General features: G+C 39.5%; 1 protein-coding gene across 9 annotated transcripts in view; it reads right to left on the reverse strand.

Annotated features, from left to right (window-relative positions):
• Positions 1–19,923, reverse strand: part of LOC102086487 (LIF receptor subunit alpha) — a 90,912-nt gene continuing 70,989 nt past the window's right edge. For all 9 annotated transcript variants that reach the window (XM_021295312.2, XM_065047586.1, XM_065047588.1 and 6 more), the window contains 10 exons: positions 18,965–19,130; positions 18,736–18,806; positions 18,118–18,331; positions 14,910–15,089; positions 13,214–13,315; positions 10,656–10,823; positions 9,850–10,011; positions 8,681–8,774; positions 8,050–8,128; positions 1–7,371 (listed from right to left, as the gene is read on the reverse strand). In XM_021295312.2, the coding sequence (XP_021150987.1) occupies positions 6,733–7,371; positions 8,050–8,128; positions 8,681–8,774; positions 9,850–10,011; positions 10,656–10,823; positions 13,214–13,315; positions 14,910–15,089; positions 18,118–18,331; positions 18,736–18,806; positions 18,965–19,130 (1,875 nt within the window). In that variant the 3' untranslated portion in view covers positions 1–6,732. The remainder of the gene's footprint in view (positions 7,372–8,049; positions 8,129–8,680; positions 8,775–9,849; positions 10,012–10,655; positions 10,824–13,213; positions 13,316–14,909; positions 15,090–18,117; positions 18,332–18,735; positions 18,807–18,964; positions 19,131–19,923) is intronic.

Here is a 19,923-nt window from a genome sequence, read left to right on the forward strand (position 1 = left end):
TAAGAGTGTAAGAAAATATATTTATTAAATTCCATGGCAATACTATCGTAAAATTGTTAAATACATGCGTATTTTTAGACATTCAAGCAATACAACAGGACTTTCAACAGCCAAGCAAACTAGGTTTAAAATGTATGCAAATTTGTTATTTAGTGTTAGGTTAGTCTTAAATGTCATCTACCACACTGGAATATTATATCCCCAACATGATCCCACGCTTCCTTTTTCAAGCATGCATTTGTTTAATTGATTAGCTCAAAAATTTTTATGTTGATAGACTTTGCTGAATCAGTACTTTACTGGTGTACTACAACTTAACTAAAGTGCCTTGTGATGATTTTGCTTAAACTGTGATAGAAATATTTTTTCAGTGGCAGATTTGGAAGCTGGAAAACTTCAGTATCATTCAGCAACAGAAATATGTTAAATGATTGATTAAATTTAGTGTGTTAGGAAGACTATTTTGTCAGCTTGATTTATTGATTTATTCTCAGCATTAATTTCTATAGATAACTATTTCAAATTGGCAAACAATACTTTCACTAGTGTTAAACAAAAATCCATAAAAATCTTTGTGAAAACAGAACATAAAACATCTCTAAACAAATTATTTACGCTGTAAAAAGTATGGTATAAAAAGAGCTAAAAAAACATTGGACTTGTTCACAGTATATATTTTAAGTTACAGCATTATAGTACAACACACTTTTTTTTCAGTGACCTGTAGGACTCCACCAGCTCTGCTATTTTGTGGGCCACAACAGGATCAAAGCTCAAATTACTGTTACCTTCGGGTAGGATTTCAGACACAAGTCAGTTCAGTTATTTTTTTTGCTATCCCCATCTTTAAAAACGTTTCAGAAACAATATGAAGCACAAAATGTTGTTCATCCCAAGCCACTCTGGAATCACATTAAGGAAACATTGACAAAACAACGTTGCAGGATTTTTTTTTGTATTACTACTAAAATGTGCAAGACCTTACCAGTTTATATTTTATTTTGCCCTGCTTAAGCTATTTCATTTTTGACTTTTTCTCAGCCCAAATAATGAAAATGATCTCATGTTTTCTTTTGTCCATGGCTAAGTTTTAGTTATTACATTTTGCACAACATGAGAACAAATGAGTTGCGAAGGTACTGAACCTTCTTGCGTAAGTTGTGCATGAAGCTTCCTTTCATGTAACAACAGTTGAAATGCAGATTTGGGATCGTCCAAAAAGCCACCTAGTTCTGCTGGATATCACACTGGGTGTCACAACTAGGGATGCCATCTGCTCTGCTGCCCCATTAAGTCACTTGGGCAGCACTGTAACAAGGAGACGGTGAGACTGGAGAAGGATTAGCCCCGTCCTCTCCTGCAGCATCCTGCCATTAGACCCGCTCACCTGCACTGGGATGCTGAGCCTCTGCCTTCTGAAATACAATAGCTCTCTGCAGACTTTTTTGTTGTAAAACCAGAAGGAATTAATAGACATTTTTGTGGGGAAAAAGTATTGTTATGCACCCTGGGACAACTTAAGAAGTTACAGAAACCCCTGCCAATATCATCTAAAGTTTGTTTGCCTAACACGCAAAAAGGAAACAAATACTGGCTATCTTAGAAACACTGGGGAAAATCCAAAGTTATATAAACGCAGGAGGAGAGGAAAGAAAATTGTTACAGAAGAAACTGTTTTCCAGTTTCTAAGGAAATATTTAAAAATTTAAGACAGGCATAAGCATGAGGAAATCAGAATTTAGAAACTCTGGCATTTCTGAATCCATGTCTGCCATTTATGGTCTGGGACTGTTTCCAGGTTTGCTAAGGAAAAGGCAAAGAAAAAGCCAACCACAGATCTTGTGAACTGTTGACAGCATCTCTGAGCATCAGCCACACAAGGCACCACTTCACGCACAGCGGCACAAACTCTATGTGCTGTGTTGGGAGAAGCACAGATGGCAGCTGTTTCCTCTCGATGAAAACTGCATCTCAAAAGGGATATATTCAAGTACAAGGCTTCGAAAAAAATCGTTTTGGGAATGGCAGGCCAACTTCCTCTGCAATATGCACCTAGGTACATAATGTGTAAGCACATATGTGCATAACAGGTTAGGACTTCTCCTAGTGTTAAAAAGATTAATGCCATTTGCACTGAAGTCGTCTTCAAAGTCTGTGGTGGAACAGGATGCTTTTACATGGAAAGCTCTTGATAGATTTACAGTACATGGAGGCTTGTTAGCAATCCAATTCTTTAAGTGTTACGTTTTTCCTATGTATTTTCCCTTGCAGGTATCTACTTGCAGGTATACAAATATTCTATTTACTTTCTCATTTCCTTTTCAGAGTGATGTCTAAACACCTTCCCCCTTCAATGCATACAATTACCTTCTTTTTCACTACTATTCATGTTCATGTCCTGAAGGACAAGATCACAGGAAACACCACAGCCCTAAGCTTTACCCACTGAACATATTAAAAAAAAAACCCAAAAAACGTGCCTCTTCAGAGCAGCCTAGAACTCGAGGTCAGCAGAAGCTGCCATGTTCCCAGCAGAAGAAAGCTCTGGTCCCCCACATAAACCAAAGACAAAGAAACACGGCGCATCTGCCAATTGTGCCGTGACAGACAACTTGGCTACTGGTTCCCTTTGGAAATGGTTTACCCATGGTAACAGCAACTACAGATAACAAAGACAGCTACCACAGCAGGTGTCAGTCCTTGGGTCCTAAGTCTGTCTACGCAGGCACTGCATAGCAGGGCAGGTAATTCACTGCCTGCTTGTAGTATTAGCTTACTATTTTGTTGATATATGTAACTAGTAGTTCTGTGAGGTATATCACATGCAGGTCTACCATCCCAAAATTTAACACAGAAAACCAAGGTCCCAGATCCCCCTGCATGTCAGAACAACAAAAAATAATGAATGTGTCAAACAGGAGAGTGCACGATGTTCCATCAAACATGACTATATTCCATGCGTACAGTGAACAGTACAAAAACCCATCACAAATCCCCAATTGTCACATATGACAGGCATGGCTCAAAATTAAAAAGTAGCAGCACCGATAATTTGCTTCAGAAAGAAATTGCTTAGTATTAACACCCTACATCTCTAGGCACTAATCCAACTGGAGGATAGAAGTACTGAGTTAGGAGTAAGAGTGTTTTGGACACAACCCCTTCTGGTCATACTCCTTCGAGAAGTTAGTTTTATTTTTTTAATTTATTTTATTTAAAAAAAAATATTTTAAAATCAATTTAAAATTTTTTAGAAACAATTTGACTGAAGAGGCTCACCAGGAAGCTCAAAGGCACTAGCAGAACGAGTCTGATTCCCTCTGAAACCCAAGGTTTTGCTCTTGCAATTGTTATCAATGCATTTAGAGGCTAAACAGCATCGTGCTTCAAAAGTGAATTTGGTATGAAGGTATTCCTAAAGACGTTTCACTTTTTTAGCATAGCACTTGGGCTCAGAAATCAAGTCCATTCCCTGACAGTCCTTGTCAGTCATCCTTACTGCTCCATGCACCTAGGGGTTTTTTTGCTTGATCACTGAATTAGCACACAACCTCTCACTACCCATCTGGTATTTGGATTCACTGCTGAAGATCTGAGATAGGCATTTGAAAGGAGTCCTCACTGTCAGCATTGAATAGGCTCAAAGGAAACCACAGAGGTGAAACAGCTGAGCTTTCAAGTGCTGGAATGAAAACTACTTAGTCATTCATAAGCATTAAGCAACAGTAAGCGATGCTACATACGATGCACAAGTCTGTGCCTCTACTCCATTTGCTTCACTCTTCTGCTGTGGATACAAAATGATGTGTATGGTAAACCACTGCTATTAACAGGACTCTTCTGCCCTACATCCTGGAAGTCAGAACACCAGTCAAAACATATAGTCAAAGTTGTTTTTTTTTTTTTTTTTTTTAAAAGTGATGGAAAATTAGATGAGAATGCTTTACTAACACTGAGGCACTCCCTATATTTGTAGACCTTTCCCCTACCTAATCACTAAGAAATGAAGCAATTTAAAATGCTGTTGCCTTTACTGAATAGGAAGAGCAGCACAAAGGAAAACCTGAGTATGTGATGGTTGTGTTTGATTCATCATGGAACCCCTGTGAAGGGTGTTAGGCTGCTGCCTGTGAGTTCTACGTGTTCTCTGCAGCTGCCCTGGATTCCAGTCTGCCAAATTGAAAATTGTTAATACTCTCAAACTTCAGTTTGGTTTTGTTTCTTGCAATACACAGCCATCTGAAAGCACAGTTATTCTTCATGATCAACGGTTCCACTACAGAGGGTTTTTTTTGTTTGTTTGGATCACCATACAATATTGATTGCAACTCTACATTGAGAATCTGCTCCATTAAAAACACTAACCACTACCCATACATTCGGTCCTTGACATCTTCTGCTTTCAATTAAAAGCATATGACAGCACAATCTAAAATTCATCTTAGGAGATAAACACATTAAGCCAAATCTGCACTAGTGAAAAGAAATCTGCTCTAAAAGTTATTGTAAGAAAGGGTTGTTACTATCAGGATATAGCCACCTCCCAGCTATTGAGCACAAAGGGCAGAAATGCTTCCTTTTATCTATACATAGTGTTCTCAATAAGAGGCAGTAATAGCTTAGGCATGAAACTTTCTCTTGCGGTGATGTCTGGTGACAGATGGACATCAGCTCTTTGCACTGCCTGTCTGTCTTTTCACTCACAGCTCTGCTAATTCCAAGATTCAACCTCAAAAGCAGAACTCTATCTGCATTTTTCTCATCTTTCAGACACACCTTGCAGTCTGTCAGGTCTGCAGACAGGTATGGTTTTACTTTCTTCACATTTCATGCTTCCAGGAGTCACACACTGTTAGTTGTTACTGATGATGATTTGGATGCTACTTAGTGGTTTGCCTTTTTGTCAGTTTTGAAATTCCTCTGTATTTTCATTCTACACAGATGGTAGAGACATACCACCATCTGAAACTGCATCATCCATTGCTGCAATTAGGTTTAACCTTATGGTTGGCTTTATTTTGATGGCCAGATCATATGGTTTGGAGACCAAACGTCTGCCAAACTAGCCATCTTCCTAGCCTGCTCTCTCATCTCTACAACCAGCAGTTTAGCCAATTCAGCCTCCTTATCCATTTCGGGATCTTGTTTAAAAAACCATTCCCCCATCTTATTTATTCAACAAACCACAAAGTAGCTAGGGAAATTGAAATCTGAAAAAAAAAATTTGGTTAGGACTTTATGGAGACCCTTTTTGATCAAGCTTTTTACCATTTAACCTCTCATCACTGTGTTTTATGTTAAGGAACAGGTAAGGTAGAAAGCACTTTCTCCTGTACGCTAGTGAAATTCATGTGTGCCACAGTCTGAAGTTTACACAGTGAAATGTTACAATTACAGCTGCCTGGAGACGCATATGTGAATACAAGCATTTTCAAAGATGATTGTTCTGAACACTTCTTTAAGCATACAGACGTACATCATTTAAGCTTCTTTGCATCACATCTGGTAAAGGAGAGGTAGAATTAGTGGCACTAAAGCCTCCTTGGATTTCTCCTGCCACTAGAGAAGTCCCACCCTGAACTCCCCATTAGGATTTGTAGAGAAGGTCCTGTTGGATAGACACTGAGAACAGTCAGGCAGCAAGTGGCAAAGCTTATACAATAAAGACTATCCAAAGAGCAATTTGTTCTCAAGGAGCTAGTACTACTGCTTCTAATTTTACATGCCAAACTGCTTGGACAGCTAATGTTAGTAGATAGAGATTTCCCCATGGCTTACATTACTGCATAGTGCAAAGACTGCTGAAAACTGGGGGCGAATGGAGTGCTGTACCACTTTGAAGAAGGTCTGGAGCTGAAGCTATGAAATACAAAATGCATTAGTGCAATACGTTAGGAAAGATTAAGTCCTTAACCAAAGAACAGAAAAAAATATAGAGCATTCTAAGGCTTGTTTGTTGTTTTTTTTGTTTTGTTTTGTTTTTTTAAAGAAAAGTTTTAAACTTCATGCAGTTCTTGTTGAGGTTTAAATCAGTGTTACACTTTTTTTCCCCAAGTTTGTACCCCTGAGTCAAACATTGAATAAACATTGTACAGTAGGTACAGAAACTAGTATCTAGTTTAAAAGCAACAGATTTGAATGGCTGTTGCTTCAGAAATGTTAAACTGTGACAATACCCTTCTGTACGGGAGAAGAAAAAAAATAGCACTCTCATCTGTTCTTATATTATACCTAAGTAAAAGATCTCAACAGTTTTCAACCACATCATTTCCATGTGTTAGGCTAAGGTTTGTGATAAATGACACCTTCAGTAAGGAAATCTGTTGGAGCTGTATCATTTGAGTATGCATGGTTGAGAACAACTACTACAAAGCGAGGCAATCTTTCCCAGTTATAAGTTGCATAAGACCATATTAATCTTGGAGCACTATGTGAAGGTAGGCAGCATTCTTTAACTATGATTATCAGGAGCTCTAAACTCAATACTCCTTATATTCAGTATATTTTACTTGAGTAATAACTAAATTGCTATAACTTTGGCCTCTCAGCTTCTATTAAAATGGAACATTAACACTTTCACTAACTTAAACATAACATTCAGCTCACTAGAACCTGTGCTGACGGTCTCCAAGAATAATTCATGCCTTTTGCGCTTTCTTTCCTCCTTTCTTTACATCATAGGGAATAAGAGCTTATTTTGAAGGCAGGTTCAGGTGCAATGAGGAACCACTGTTAATCATTTGGTTTGTTCTGAAAAAAGTGTGTGAAAGACCACCCTATGTTACTGGGTTTGGGAGAGTCTTCATCATCTTTTGGAGGAAGCAGAAACTGTCGGGAATTAATGGAGCATGGGCTCCCAAAAGATGCGTTTTCATTGTTGCTTTCAACTGATCCAGGAGAGTCTGGAGTGTCCATGTTCCAGGCATTTGTGTTTGCTTGAGGTCTGTAGCCTGCAGTTTTGTCCAATTCTTCCTCTGCAGACGAGCAACTCTCTATTTTCAGAACACTGATAGGCAGCTGCATTTGTGGCTTATAGCCTGCTGTAGTTACTAAGTCTATTTCTGGCTCTTCCTCTGGTTTAATTTGAGGCTGATACATTGACTGGATGTCAATGTAAACCACCTGAGATGACACCACAGGTTCATCCATAGGGTGATTTGAGATTTCCTCTTCAATGATAGGGGGGCAGTAGGACACAACCACATGATTCTCCGTTTCTGAGTCACAGCCATCTTCAGGTGCAGTAGTGTCTGCTGCTGGGGACATAATTTCTGTGTCTTCAATCTTGGGAGCTGCAGACCGTGTTTCCACCACTTCAACACTATTGGGGGTGCAGGGGTTCATTTCCAGTGTTTTAAGTGTCTTGTTCCCCTGAAGCGAGAAAAAGGAGAAGGAGGAGAGACTAAGCCAAAAGACCTGGAAATTCTGAAAGCAATAACTTGCCCAAGTTAAACCAGTGTGTTGGCTTGTGGCTTGCATTCATCTCACTGACATTAGTATAATATAAAAGAAGTGGTTTAGTTTTCATTTTGTGGCTTATCACATATTCCTGTTAATTTTAAAAGTTTTTAGCCAAGTTAAAAGAGACTCTAGATCTTGCAGACAGTGCTTGAGAACTCTTTCCCCAAATTCTGGCTCTGTATAGCACATTCCAGGAAGTTACTTAAATGTTACACCCAGTTCCAGCTACTCTGTCTACCAGGAGGATGGGGAAATGTCATGTACACTTCTCCACACTTTCTACTTCTCCTAACACTATGACAAAGACAGGTAGGTTACTCCCGCATCATTATTGTGTATTGACATTTCCTATTAGTGCAGGAGGAGAGAAATAGAGCAGTCCTTTCCTAATTCAAAAATTGCAAGCAACTACACAAACAACAAGAAAGCTCTAGATAGGACCTGAAAAAAGTTACTCAGTCACTTGTGCTGTTCCCCCTGCCACAGTTTTTCCTACATCTGGAGCAGAATGCTCAAAGATTGCAAAACAATTCTTTACTCACAATACCTTTTAATAGTTTAAAATGTTAGACATAAAATGAGTGTTACCTCACAGATGTTCTTCTGAAACTGCAGTGCCTTACTGTTCTCAGGATTCGGGATCTCCGGATAAAATGTTTCTTTAATCCTTTAAAGAGGAAAGAACAAACTTTAAAAGTTACCAAACCCCAAAACAGATTGCCAATACACAAAAGGAGTTAAGACATTTCCCTTTAAACCAGAACACTGAAGACATCTGGCACAAAGATTAAGTGTGTTTCACTTTCACTGAGTATTTAATGAAAAAAACAGCACACTTTTATTTTTATTTTTTAAACTGGAGAACTTGATATGCCATGTTTATGAGAAGTTGAAGATGGGATGTCTACCTGAATGTTTGTGGATGGCTAACAGTTTATAGTATGTCTCTAGCTTATTTTCACTTGGGAGTTATTTGTAAGCAGTGTGCACTGGGAGACAAGCTCCTAACAAAACCTTTTTGCATTCCACACTTGGACCTCTCCTCAACTCAATTTCTCCCTCACCTTCTCCGTTGTGTTTTTTGCCACCCACCTTTAAACAAAGCCCACTGACATCTTTGGTTACTTGGAGAAAACAAAGACTAACTAAGATCATGGAAAACTCTAGCGTGGAAGCAAACGCATCCAGGAAAAGATTATGACTGAATGAAGGCACTTACCATTCCCTCTTTCGGTAGCAGAAGATGCTGGCCACCACTCCAAGCAGCACAACCACTGCCACAGGAATGAGAATTGCAATGATTAACCCTACAGCTGGTGGACAAAAAAAAATGAGAAAAGGCAGTAAATACATATCCAAAGCTACTAGCAAGTTTTATACCTTCTCTAACATTCGCACAGAATAGAGACTGTTTCATCAAACTCATCTAACAGTGGTTTGCAAACAGTGATGATGAAGCGTATATATACCATACGTTTCCCCCTTGCTGGAAGGGCAACAGTCCATCCATAAACAGAGCTGATTCAGTGGTAACTACAGGAATCTGCAGATATTTGTCTTTGACTGCTTATTTGCAAAAGGCTTAATGTGCAACACAGACTGCTTGCTTGCCACTGTAATTCTGTTCTCAGCAAGCACTGGAATTGCACTTTCAGGTTACTTGAGCTGGCCAAATCCCTGGTAATGGCTCTTACAGGCCAACAACTTATTGCACAAACTGCACTGCCTTTTATATGGTTTACAATGCTTGTAATCCCCAGGGTTTAGCTCTGTTGCATTCCTGCTGCCTTCCTCCATTGATGCTAAGTGCCTCAAGTTTGAATTTTCATGTATTTTAGCTGCACCCAAGTGTTAGATCTTTCATATTAAATACTTTTTTTAAAATACATTTAAATACTTTTTTTTTCTCATTCCCTGAAGTCAGTATTTTTTTTAACCGTCTTTCTGGATTTGTTTCTGTCAGGGGATCGATAAAACTGAATTCAAAGCAGAAAGGCATCTGTTTATAATTCTGAAACTAGTAAATATCTCCAGAATGTCTTTCTTCCCACCATGTATTAGCAGACATTCATCATGGGAAACGTGACAAAAACAACTAGCTGCTTGAGAAGACTAAGTTCAGACTCCACCATATTTAGTAGCAGTTTAGAAGTTATTTTTCTTGCATACATTACCATGATCTACAAGGTAGTTATAATAGGAAAGGAACTTTTCCTCACCCTGAACTACACCAGGTTCTGTATTTAAAAATAACTAACTAAATAAATTAAAAATTAGACTGTAGGCTCAAACTCCCTAAGGGGACCAGAAGAAAAACAAGGCCAGCTTTATATACATTGTGTACCCCCTGTGTTGAAGACTATTAATGAACAGGGATATTCAACTTACAGTCCTCCTTTGTCACCACATAGAGGCTGTTTGGAGGGCTCAACCCACCAGCAGTATAGGCTTGTAGGTCCAGCTGGTAACTTGTTTTGCCTTGAAGATCAAGTATTTTCAAAGACTTCTTTGTTAAGTCAGTGATATTCTTAACTTTAAGTTCCGGATTTCCTGTTTGTTTGGAAGCAGTAAGAAAAGCATAACTATAAGAAAGGATTCACAAAGACAGCCTCGGCTTTAGCAAGCCCTTCTTAAAGTTAGCATATGAAACCTGAAGAACAATCTGTGTGAAGAAAAACTGAAATAAAGAGACCTAGCAATGCTTACACAGCACAGGCATATGTGTTTGCTGCAGGTTGACTTTAGTTTTGTACACCCCTGCTTATCCTCTTATGTTAATGTGAGTCAGGCTCCAGTTCTGTACAGAGATCTCCTTATAAGATGGGTACAGGAAGAATACAGGCAATAAAATATAGCCATGTAACCTACCCCACGTCTTGTCCACTCAGGGTATTTGTACACAAAGCAGTGTGTCATATTGCCACTTAGTCACTGCATAGCTTTATGGCTTCAGTGAGGCAGAGTTTTCTCCAACTTCTGCCTTATACTAAAAAACAACTGTAGTAATGACACAAGTTGCTGATTATTTCAAATGCCTCTGTCATATATCATGGGCCAATTATACCAATGGGTAATGCAACTGAATGAGATAAAAGCATCTTTTTCTAATGTGAAATTACTAAAAAAAAAGAAAAAAAAAAAGAATAAAAAGGATAAAAAAAAGCTTGAGTGAGTAATCTATAAATTTCACTTACCTGATTCCGAAAGCCTAGGCTTTAAAGCATCTTTTTCACCTTTTGCAAAGGAAAGACGATATCCCTCTAAAAATCCCTGGCAATCTTCAATAGGAATGTCTTCCCATTTTACCAATATAGAATCTGAAGAAGTTTCTTCTACAGTAAAATTTGGTGCACGTTTTGGAGCTGTAGGGAGAATCACAAATGAAAAAGCTAGTAAGAGACCACCTTATCACTAAATGCTGAATCCATGTCAGCGCTTCATCAGTTTCATTTCAGGGCTAGCATTTTCAGCTTTTTCTGAAAATTCTTCCCTCACTGTCAAGAACATGTGAAAAGACTTAGCAGGTGATACTACAAAAATACAAGTATGTTGGTCTCATTGTTATTAATTATTGCAGTATTATCTCCTAACAGAAGCTGAAAACAAAATCTTCTTGGGTAGCGTTCTTACAGACCCATACACATAAATATCATTCTTCCTGCAACAAACCCCCAAAGATTGTATAAACATTCAGAACATAAAAATTAATTAGCTTTCAAAGGCTTTAACTCTTTGTCTTCATGTCTTAACTTCAAATTAAACAAACTCTACATTCCTACCAAGTCTATCTCAGCTCAAAAAAACTACTCTTAGCAGGCATCACAAGTTGTCATTTCAATACCCGTACCCCGCTGAAAGTGTTACATCAGATCTTGTGTAAGGTCATGAGCATGAGGACTTTGACATTTGATCTATCAGTGCTGTTTAAGAATGCATCTATTTTTGTCTTGATGGTTATCTGTCCAAAGGCAACTCTGAAGTTTTAGAATGAATCTATGCTCCCATGTAAAGTGAATATATTTCTCAGTTCCTAATAAGTTTCTTCTGCATATTTGATGCATTTTTCATCCCTCAAAGTCTTTAGCCTTTTACCTTTTACCTTTCCACTTCTGGGAAACCATTCAGGATTTTTACAGAGATACAAATGGCTGAAAGCTGAGTTTCTGATAAAATGGCCTTAACCTCACCTTTGAACTTAGCAATGAAATAAACAGCATTTCTAAGGGTTCAGATTATGTCAGCAGCTCAGTTTTCCAAGCAAATTATTTTAGCAGAAAACACATTACACTTCAAAGTGAAATGGGTGCTGTAGTTACAATAAAATATAGTTGTGATGTTATAGGGTAAAGCCATCCTTGGATTCCTGGGAACAGAAAGCATTGGGACACTAATGCATCTCCAGGCAAGCAAAGCCCAGCCCTGGGTGAAACTGCAGTTACCCAGACAGGGTTGGTACTGCAGGGAGTACGAGTGCAATTCTCAAAGTGCCTTGTCCTCTAGGCTCTAGAATAATAAAATCATTTTGGTTGGAAAAGACCCTTAGGATCATGGAGTCCAACCATTCACCTAACACTGGCACTAAACCATGTCCCTAAAGAACCTCCAGGGATGGTGACTCAACCACTTCCCTGGGCAGCCTGTTCCAGTGCTTTACAACCATTTCTGTGAAGAAATTTTCCTAATATCCAACCTGAACCTTGCCTGGCACAACTTGAGGCCATTTCCTCTCATCCTATAACTTATTACTTGTGACAAGAGACCAACGCCCTCCGTGCTACAGCCTCCTTTCAGGTAGTTGTAGACAGCAAGAAGGTCTCCCCTCAGCCTCCTTTTCTCCAGGCTAAACAGCCCCAGTTCCCTCAGCTGCTTCTCATCAAACTTGTGCTCCAGACCATTCACCAGCTTCGTCGTCCTTACCTGAACTTGTTACAGCACCTCAGTGTCTTTCTTGTAGTGAGGGGCCCAATACTGAACACAGTATTCAAGGTAGGGTCACTACTGCTGAGTACCGGGGGACAATCACTGCCCTGGTCCTGCTGGCCACAGTAGTTCCGATACAAGCCAGGGTGTTTCTGGCCATTTTGGCCACCTGGGCACAGTGCTGGCTCATGTTCAGCCACTGTTGACCAACATCCCCAGATCCCTCTCTGCCAGGGAGCTTTCCAGCCACTCTTCCCCCAGCCTGTAGCGCTGCCTGGGTTTGTTGTGACCCAAGTGAAGGATCCAGCACTTGGCCTTGTTAAACCTCATACAAGATCCAGCTGGTCCAGATCCCTCTGTATGGCCTTCCTGCCCTCCAGAAGATCAACACTCCAACCCAACTTGGTGTCATCTGGTTCTGGTCTAAGAAGTGTTTTTAAACAGAAATGTTGTGGACACTTTTCATATTTGCTGAGCTGTACCAAATGTGCTCAGAAGTTTACTTTGACTTGACAAATCAGAGCAAGTCGCCTCCTCTCATGCAGAAATTACCCCAGCCCTGTGGTTCAATTTACGCCTGTGCTTTCAACTCTGACTAACACTGTCTTCAGAGCAAACTTCTGTGAAACCCTGTGGCACCACACAAGCAGGAGAACACAAGGTTGTTGCATACTGGGAACTGGAAGTGGTTGGAGAAATGTTCTTTGCATGTAATTGCAATACAAGCACAAGTCAGTACTGCATGAGGATTCTGGTCTCAATCTTCTGCCAACACTGAACTAAAAATAGACATGGTCTAAATTCACTTTCCTAAAGGATAAAGTGCACTTACGCAGCTCTTTTGTATACCCAGTTATGTTTTTTAATAACTGATATCCACTGGATTTGCAGCCGTATAGTGAAAAGTTGTATCTCACGCCAGGTCTAAACAGAGCTGCAAGAGAAAATCACTGTAAGAATATTTCACTTATAAAGAGTGATAGTTTTAGATTTCACGAGATGCAGATTTACATAAATACACATTAAAAAATTACAAAATCTTAGACCACAGTGTTAGGTGTAAATACTTTTTCTATATCAGATATGGTTTAGAAGCAGTAAGCAAATCTAGCTCCTGGAGAAAGTTTGGTTCTAAACAAATAGGATTCAAAATAAGCTACTCAAATTGCATAAATTGCTCTTTCATTAGGGAAACACAAACTGAAGTTACCAGAAACAATTCCTTTCCTCCCACAGCAGCCATGGAGAACCTGCCTCCTCCTCAGAAATACAAACACATTTTGAAATACCCAGGCTTATTAAAGCAACAGTAGAAAATAAATTCAGAGAAAACTCAAAAGTGATAGTGAAGCACTTTAGTGATGAGCTCCAGGCCTGAACTGTGAACTGATGCTACAAAACACAGCCATCAAATTTCCATTTCACATGTCTTTGGTGGAGGCATAGATGTTTGATACTACAATGTGCAGGTAATTGACCATTTCCTGGGATTTCCTCAACTCAGGGCTGTACACTACTTTCAAGATCTTTTCTAAACAAGAAACCACTGTTAAACTCCACAGAAGTCTTGAGTTTGCAAGAGCTCAGGTCCAGCCTGTGAGATTCACCTGGCAGGACTGAGTGCAGACAGAGGTGGATTAGCCAGCTTGAGCCCAGTTCTAGCAGCCTGGTAACTCCCATGACATGCTGCAAGAAGCATCCCTGGGAAGAGCTTAGGAGTAGAGGTGCATTGTTGGACAGATACTGTATTGTATGCTTAGAATAAGCAAGCTCTAGCCAGCACAAATGAAAACGACACAAACACAGTGTTGTAATTACAGGCAGGAATACACACTGCCTCACCTCCCTGGTCTCACTCCCCCTCAACTTTCCTATGTACACAGCTCCAAGTTGTTTTCTCTAATAGAGACTTTTTATACTAAACTCTTTAAAAAAGCAAACATATACCCTTTAAGACAGCATAGAAAACTCCTATATATTTTTGTGGTCTTCTCTTTCCTCTTCTGCTCCTACTAGTCCCACCACAGCTGAGTTTCACTTCCTTGGTCTGCCCACCAGCATCTAGAGAGCTGGAATGTGTCCTGTTCCAGGAAATTTCAATTGCTGATAGCAAGCCAGCACATGGAGGTCACACTTAAAAAAATCTGCCTCATGTAAAAACAATGGATTAGTCTTTCTTCCATCCTGAGCAGTGCTGTTTATGTTTCAAATCCAAATAACGCCCCAAACCCTTGATTAACCATTATGCATTAAGCTGAGTTAGGAAATTGTTGCAAGCAGCTGGAAGAAATAATTTCAAAACCATTAATAAACATAGGATAGTAACAGTTAAATCAAGACTGATACTTGGATTTCGCAAGGCTGTGTAAGAAATTAAAATAAAAGCAGTACTAAGAAGGTGTGCATTTATATACACAAGCAGATAGCAATGCAAAAATCTTCAACCTATAGCATTGGTGCCACTCTTATTCCACTCACTGCTTAGGCTCTCATCCAGAAAGACTCACAAAAAATTATTTCTCACTTACCAGACTTTATCACTGCATCTGTTGTATTTGAAGGAAATTTCTGCCAGTCCACACTACAGGGTTCAGACCCAGATGAATGACACCATTTTACTACGTAGCCACAGGTCACATTGGGGTAAGAATTCCAAGAAATAAAAATTCCATTCCCCATTGCTACGGCCCGATCTGTTTTGACATTGTCTGCAACAAAGATGACACAAAAATCCATCAGAGAGCAGACACTTATCTGTAGTCCAAGCTGAAAGAAAGCCTTCCAGCCACAGCACATAGGTTTTATAAACTGCAGTCATTTATAAGAATGAGGGGCGCACTCCCGGTACTGTGAAATTAGAAGCAGTGAACTCAGTTATGCTATCTGACGCGCTGGAAATCAGACATAGCCTGCAGCAAATCCCTCAACCAGCCTTAAGTATGATGATGAGAAGTGCTGCAGCTCAGGACTGGCTTAAGAAGCACTTTTTCAAGGTAAAGATTTACAGCAAATGTCAGGTTAAAATCTGACTTGACAACAATTTGGCAGGAGCCTCCAGCTATAAATTCCTGCTGTCATTTCATCGTTTTGCTTTGTGCTTCTTTCGAAGTGCTTTGCTATTGCTCACCTGACCATAGACAACCATTTTTCACCAAGAATCAACAGCAGAAGTCAAGTCCTGGGTGAACTTTATGGAGGCTTCAGTACACCAAGAGTAAATTGAAAAAAACAAACCAAACCAACCGAACACCACCCCCCCCACCCCAAACAAGAGCAACAAAAAAGCCACAACAAAAATGAAAACAAACCAAACAAAAAAACCCAACACCAAACCAAACAAAAAGAACCCCAAATAAACAAAAAAAAAAAACCAAAAACAAACACAAACCAAAACAAAAAACCCCCACAACTTTGCCTTTAGTCAGTCTATTTTTCTTGTTCCTGATTATTAAAAGTTCAGCTGCCCTTGAAGTGTTCAGATCTGGGAACGACTTCTGATTCCTGCAGCTTCCCTCCAAGGCTGTCCATCAGATGGGACCCTGCTGAGCTAAGGGATGTTTTCCAAAGGCCACCACAACAGCACTGGCCCCACGACAGATCTGCAAAAACAATCTCAGGGTTCCAGTTTTTGCTTTCTCAGTGTTCTCATTTATGCGCCCTATGGAGTCTATTATTTCATGTTATTAAAGCCATAAATGATGGAAGGCTGAAGGGCAAGGGCAGTTTTTAAGAACCAGTGCTGCCAAAACTTCACTCTCACAGTTGTGCTGTGAATTTTGAAACTGTCTATTTTGAAATAATTTTAACATACAGCTAACTGTACAATTATTTTCTAGCTTGCTCATGGCAAGAAAGACACACAATTAGAAAAAGCAAGTCAATTCTTGAAGTCTTTTCCCTAAAAAATTACTATGCATCTAGTGTAACAACATGTCTATGACGCTGGAAGAAAGCATGTTTCTAATTAGACTGCTTTAATTTTCCTATTTACAGGAAAGACTTCTTATTGACAGTGAGCACATACTCTATACAAAATGCTTAAATACATCACGTTCAGTTTTATTTCGTGAGCCAAATGACTAGAAATGCACCCAGGACAATACTGCTTATTTTGGTGTATTTATAGCTGCAACCTAGACTAGTAGAAACAACTACTAGCACCACAGTAGTAGTCTGGTAGGGAAGCCTGTAACAGCCAGATGATATGCCTCAACCCTCTACAGACCACTTTTCAGAGACAGTGACAAATTAATTAAGGCAGAGGACCCTTTGTTTGTGTTTTCACCTTTCACAAAACCTCAGCAGATCTCAAGCTTCAGAGCCACTGCTCACTTATGGACATTAAAAGCACTTACAGACTGTACACGGGAAGCAGCCAGAAAAGATGTTTGGGCAGAAATGTCATCCAGTTCAGTGAGTGAGTCATCTTTCATGACTCCAGTCAGTGACTCAGATAATTCCTATACCAACTTGGGACCAAATCTTCAACGAGTACAAGCTGGGTAACACCAAAGGGAACCTCAGACATCCAAGAGAAAGCTATAAATGAATGCAAAGATCCATCTGCCATCAGCTGTCCCACACCACAAACTTATCACACAGACCTCCCAGACTCCCAGATTCTTGTTCTTTCACTGCTGAAGGAGAGCTATAAAAACATTTTCATTCATTCAGCTGTCCCATGCAATTGCTTTTCCCTCCAAGGAGCAGACTAATATAATTTTAGGTATTGGTGTTTTGGAGAAGCACAAGAAATATTATGAGCAATGGTTTTCCTTCACATAGAAACAAATTTTTTTTTTCTCTCACTGTGAATCTCAGTCAAAGCACATCTCTGCTTACAAGTGATGGCCCTGTCTTATCAGAACCTGAGTTGCAAGACAGGCAACTGTGATACTTGTTCTCTGGGTGGGGGAGGAGAAGCAGCAACATACATGCTCCTGGCAAATGAGAAGAGGGGTCTCGCTGTGTAAATCTGTCCTCCCTGCAGAGCATTGGCCAGATCTAGAGCTAAAGGTTTGGGCTTTGGGAGATTACACTCGTCCTGGTGTGCAGGGAAGCATGGACGCTCAACAGCCACAGGCAATATTATCTTCTCCCCAAACTCAGTGTTAGGAACAGAGAATCATTATCTGGCTCAGCTATTTCTCTTTACAAAAGCCCACAGCAAGAGAGGGAGTGTTTTAATTGGGAAGCCAAAGTTCCACCTCCTTTTCAAACACCAGCTCCTAATACAAGGATGCCAACACTTCACCAACCAGCCCAATTAATATTCTCCTGCAGAGCTTTCAAGCATTGAACTCACAATTCCCCCCTTACAAAGCCACACAACACCCTCAAAACTTCATTCTGATTCTCTTTAGTATGTAACACTGTTCGGTGTCTCAACAAGAACACACAGAAACAAATTGAGCTCCCTAAACATCAGAGATCCACACTAACACTTTGAAGCCCCACACTTGTTGTTCCTAGGAGGTCTCCAAAAGTGTGCAACAGAGCTGCAGAGACTGCACACTATCGCCCTCTTTTTAGACACAGAGCACAATTAATTAGCAAGTGGCTACCCTAAAAGCAAATCAGTAATTTTTTTTTCTCCCACACAGTATATTTGGGTGGGGAAATAAATCAGAAACCAAACACAAACTAAGCACATATAATCTAATTTTTCAATAAACAAACCTGCTCGGCTATTTCCCAAGTTTTGAAGGTGTTTAGCGCTCTACTGGGGGTACTCACCACTTGGAAGTTCCATGCTTGTTATCCTTGAAGGAGGAGATGAGCCTGCATGGTTTTTGGCCACAACACTAATTATGCAGTCATTTTTTCCAAGTTTTATCTCCGTACTGTTTGAGGGTTCAGTGACTTCTTTATACTCCAGTGGCGACTCCAGCAGGTAGCAGGACACTTCATGAGACACTATTTTTCCATTGGCTTCAGAAAGGGATAAGGGCTACAAACAGATAAAGAGTGCGTTAAAACCAAAATGGAATAAACAAAAGAAGACGTAAGATAAGCTGATTTTAATGTCCTGATCTAGTTTGATGAACGCACAGGTCTACAAGGCATAAAAGACAGTTACTCAAGTGTGACTTTGAGAATTAACACATAAGTTTGTAAGTTTTTAATTTTCAGCTGGGATGTGTAAAAATTTAATTCTTCATACCAAATGCTTTTCAATGCAATGTTTATAAAACTTTAATAAGATTCTTATTTGAGGAAAAATATTTGTTTATGGATTTGAGAAAAGCAGTCTAATTAATTGACTATAAACTTAACTCATTTACAAATATGTAAGGAAGTGTTTTTTCATATTTACATTACATAATATTTTAAAAGTTTAAGTGTTCTATCTACCTTCCAGAAGATTTTCAGACTTTTTCCAGAAGGACTTCTCTCTCTCCAGATATCTGGTCCTCTTGCAGGAGCTAAGGAAAAAAAAAAGTTATTTTGTTTCATTGTTTTTTTTTCCAAGTTGCATAGTAGACAATTTAACCTCTATGAAAAAGTTAGCTTTTTAGATGGCTAATTTTAAAACATATGGCTTCACAAGTTTGACATTTTATCATCAATTAATTAAACTTACGGGCTTCCAGTGTTGTGTGTTCCTCTACCCTGCTCCAGTCACTCCACCTCCAGAAGTGGTCAGCAGCTGCACAGCGCACCCTGAACTGGTATTTGGTATATGGGTGCAATGTGTTCAGCTGAGCTGTGTAAACCGAAAACTTTCCACCAGGCATAGAGACATTGTGCTGTTAAAAATTTACAGAAATTGACATGTTATATATATTTTATTTTCTCCTAGGTTATGCTGAAAGTTAACACCTAAAAAGGTGATATTTTTCCCCAAGGATACCAACAGTGTGAAGAAAAGCTGCAGTCCAGCCTTACAAATAAATTAATGAAAAAGAAAAATCTTAAACAAAGGAAAATTTTTCAGAGCTCTGACAATATAAAGGCAGATATATAGCACAGAAATTGAAATATAACAGTAGGTAGCACCTTTGAGATGTAAAGCATGAAAAGGAGAGGTAACACTGATGAGACTTTAATGGGATGAGTTCCGCACACAGTAGAAGGCTGTTGCTTCCCATCTATCCTGGCCGGTCTCCCTCTCTCTCATATGCAGAGGCATATGAGGCAGGCCAGGACTTCTCCCCTAGTCTTCAGAACCTCTACTTCCACTGTGTACATGCACATCAAACTGGGTGGACAGTGGCCTTTTTCCTAAGACACATGCACAGAAGCACGGTAGAGACTATCTGTCTGAGCAACATGTTTGTCATGCAGCCTTCTCAGCAGTCATTTTTCCTTCTAAAGATAGAATCTAAGTCTTACCTATGTGATCTCTGTTCACAGCTCTTATAACAGGACTAGTCTCTCCTATTATTCCTAAAATGGTGTGAGTCTAGGTAGTATTTTGGTTTCATGACTACTGAAAGAAACCCTAAGCTTGGGAATATTTTTTACTGAAACTAATTATAACACATGTGCACCCCAGCTGCCAAAAACTGGACTCCAAGTGACTTTAAAATGCAATTAATT

The sequence above is a fragment of the Columba livia genome, chromosome Z, assembly GCF_036013475.1.
Source record: "Columba livia isolate bColLiv1 breed racing homer chromosome Z, bColLiv1.pat.W.v2, whole genome shotgun sequence".
NCBI lineage: Eukaryota > Metazoa > Chordata > Aves > Columbiformes > Columbidae > Columba > Columba livia.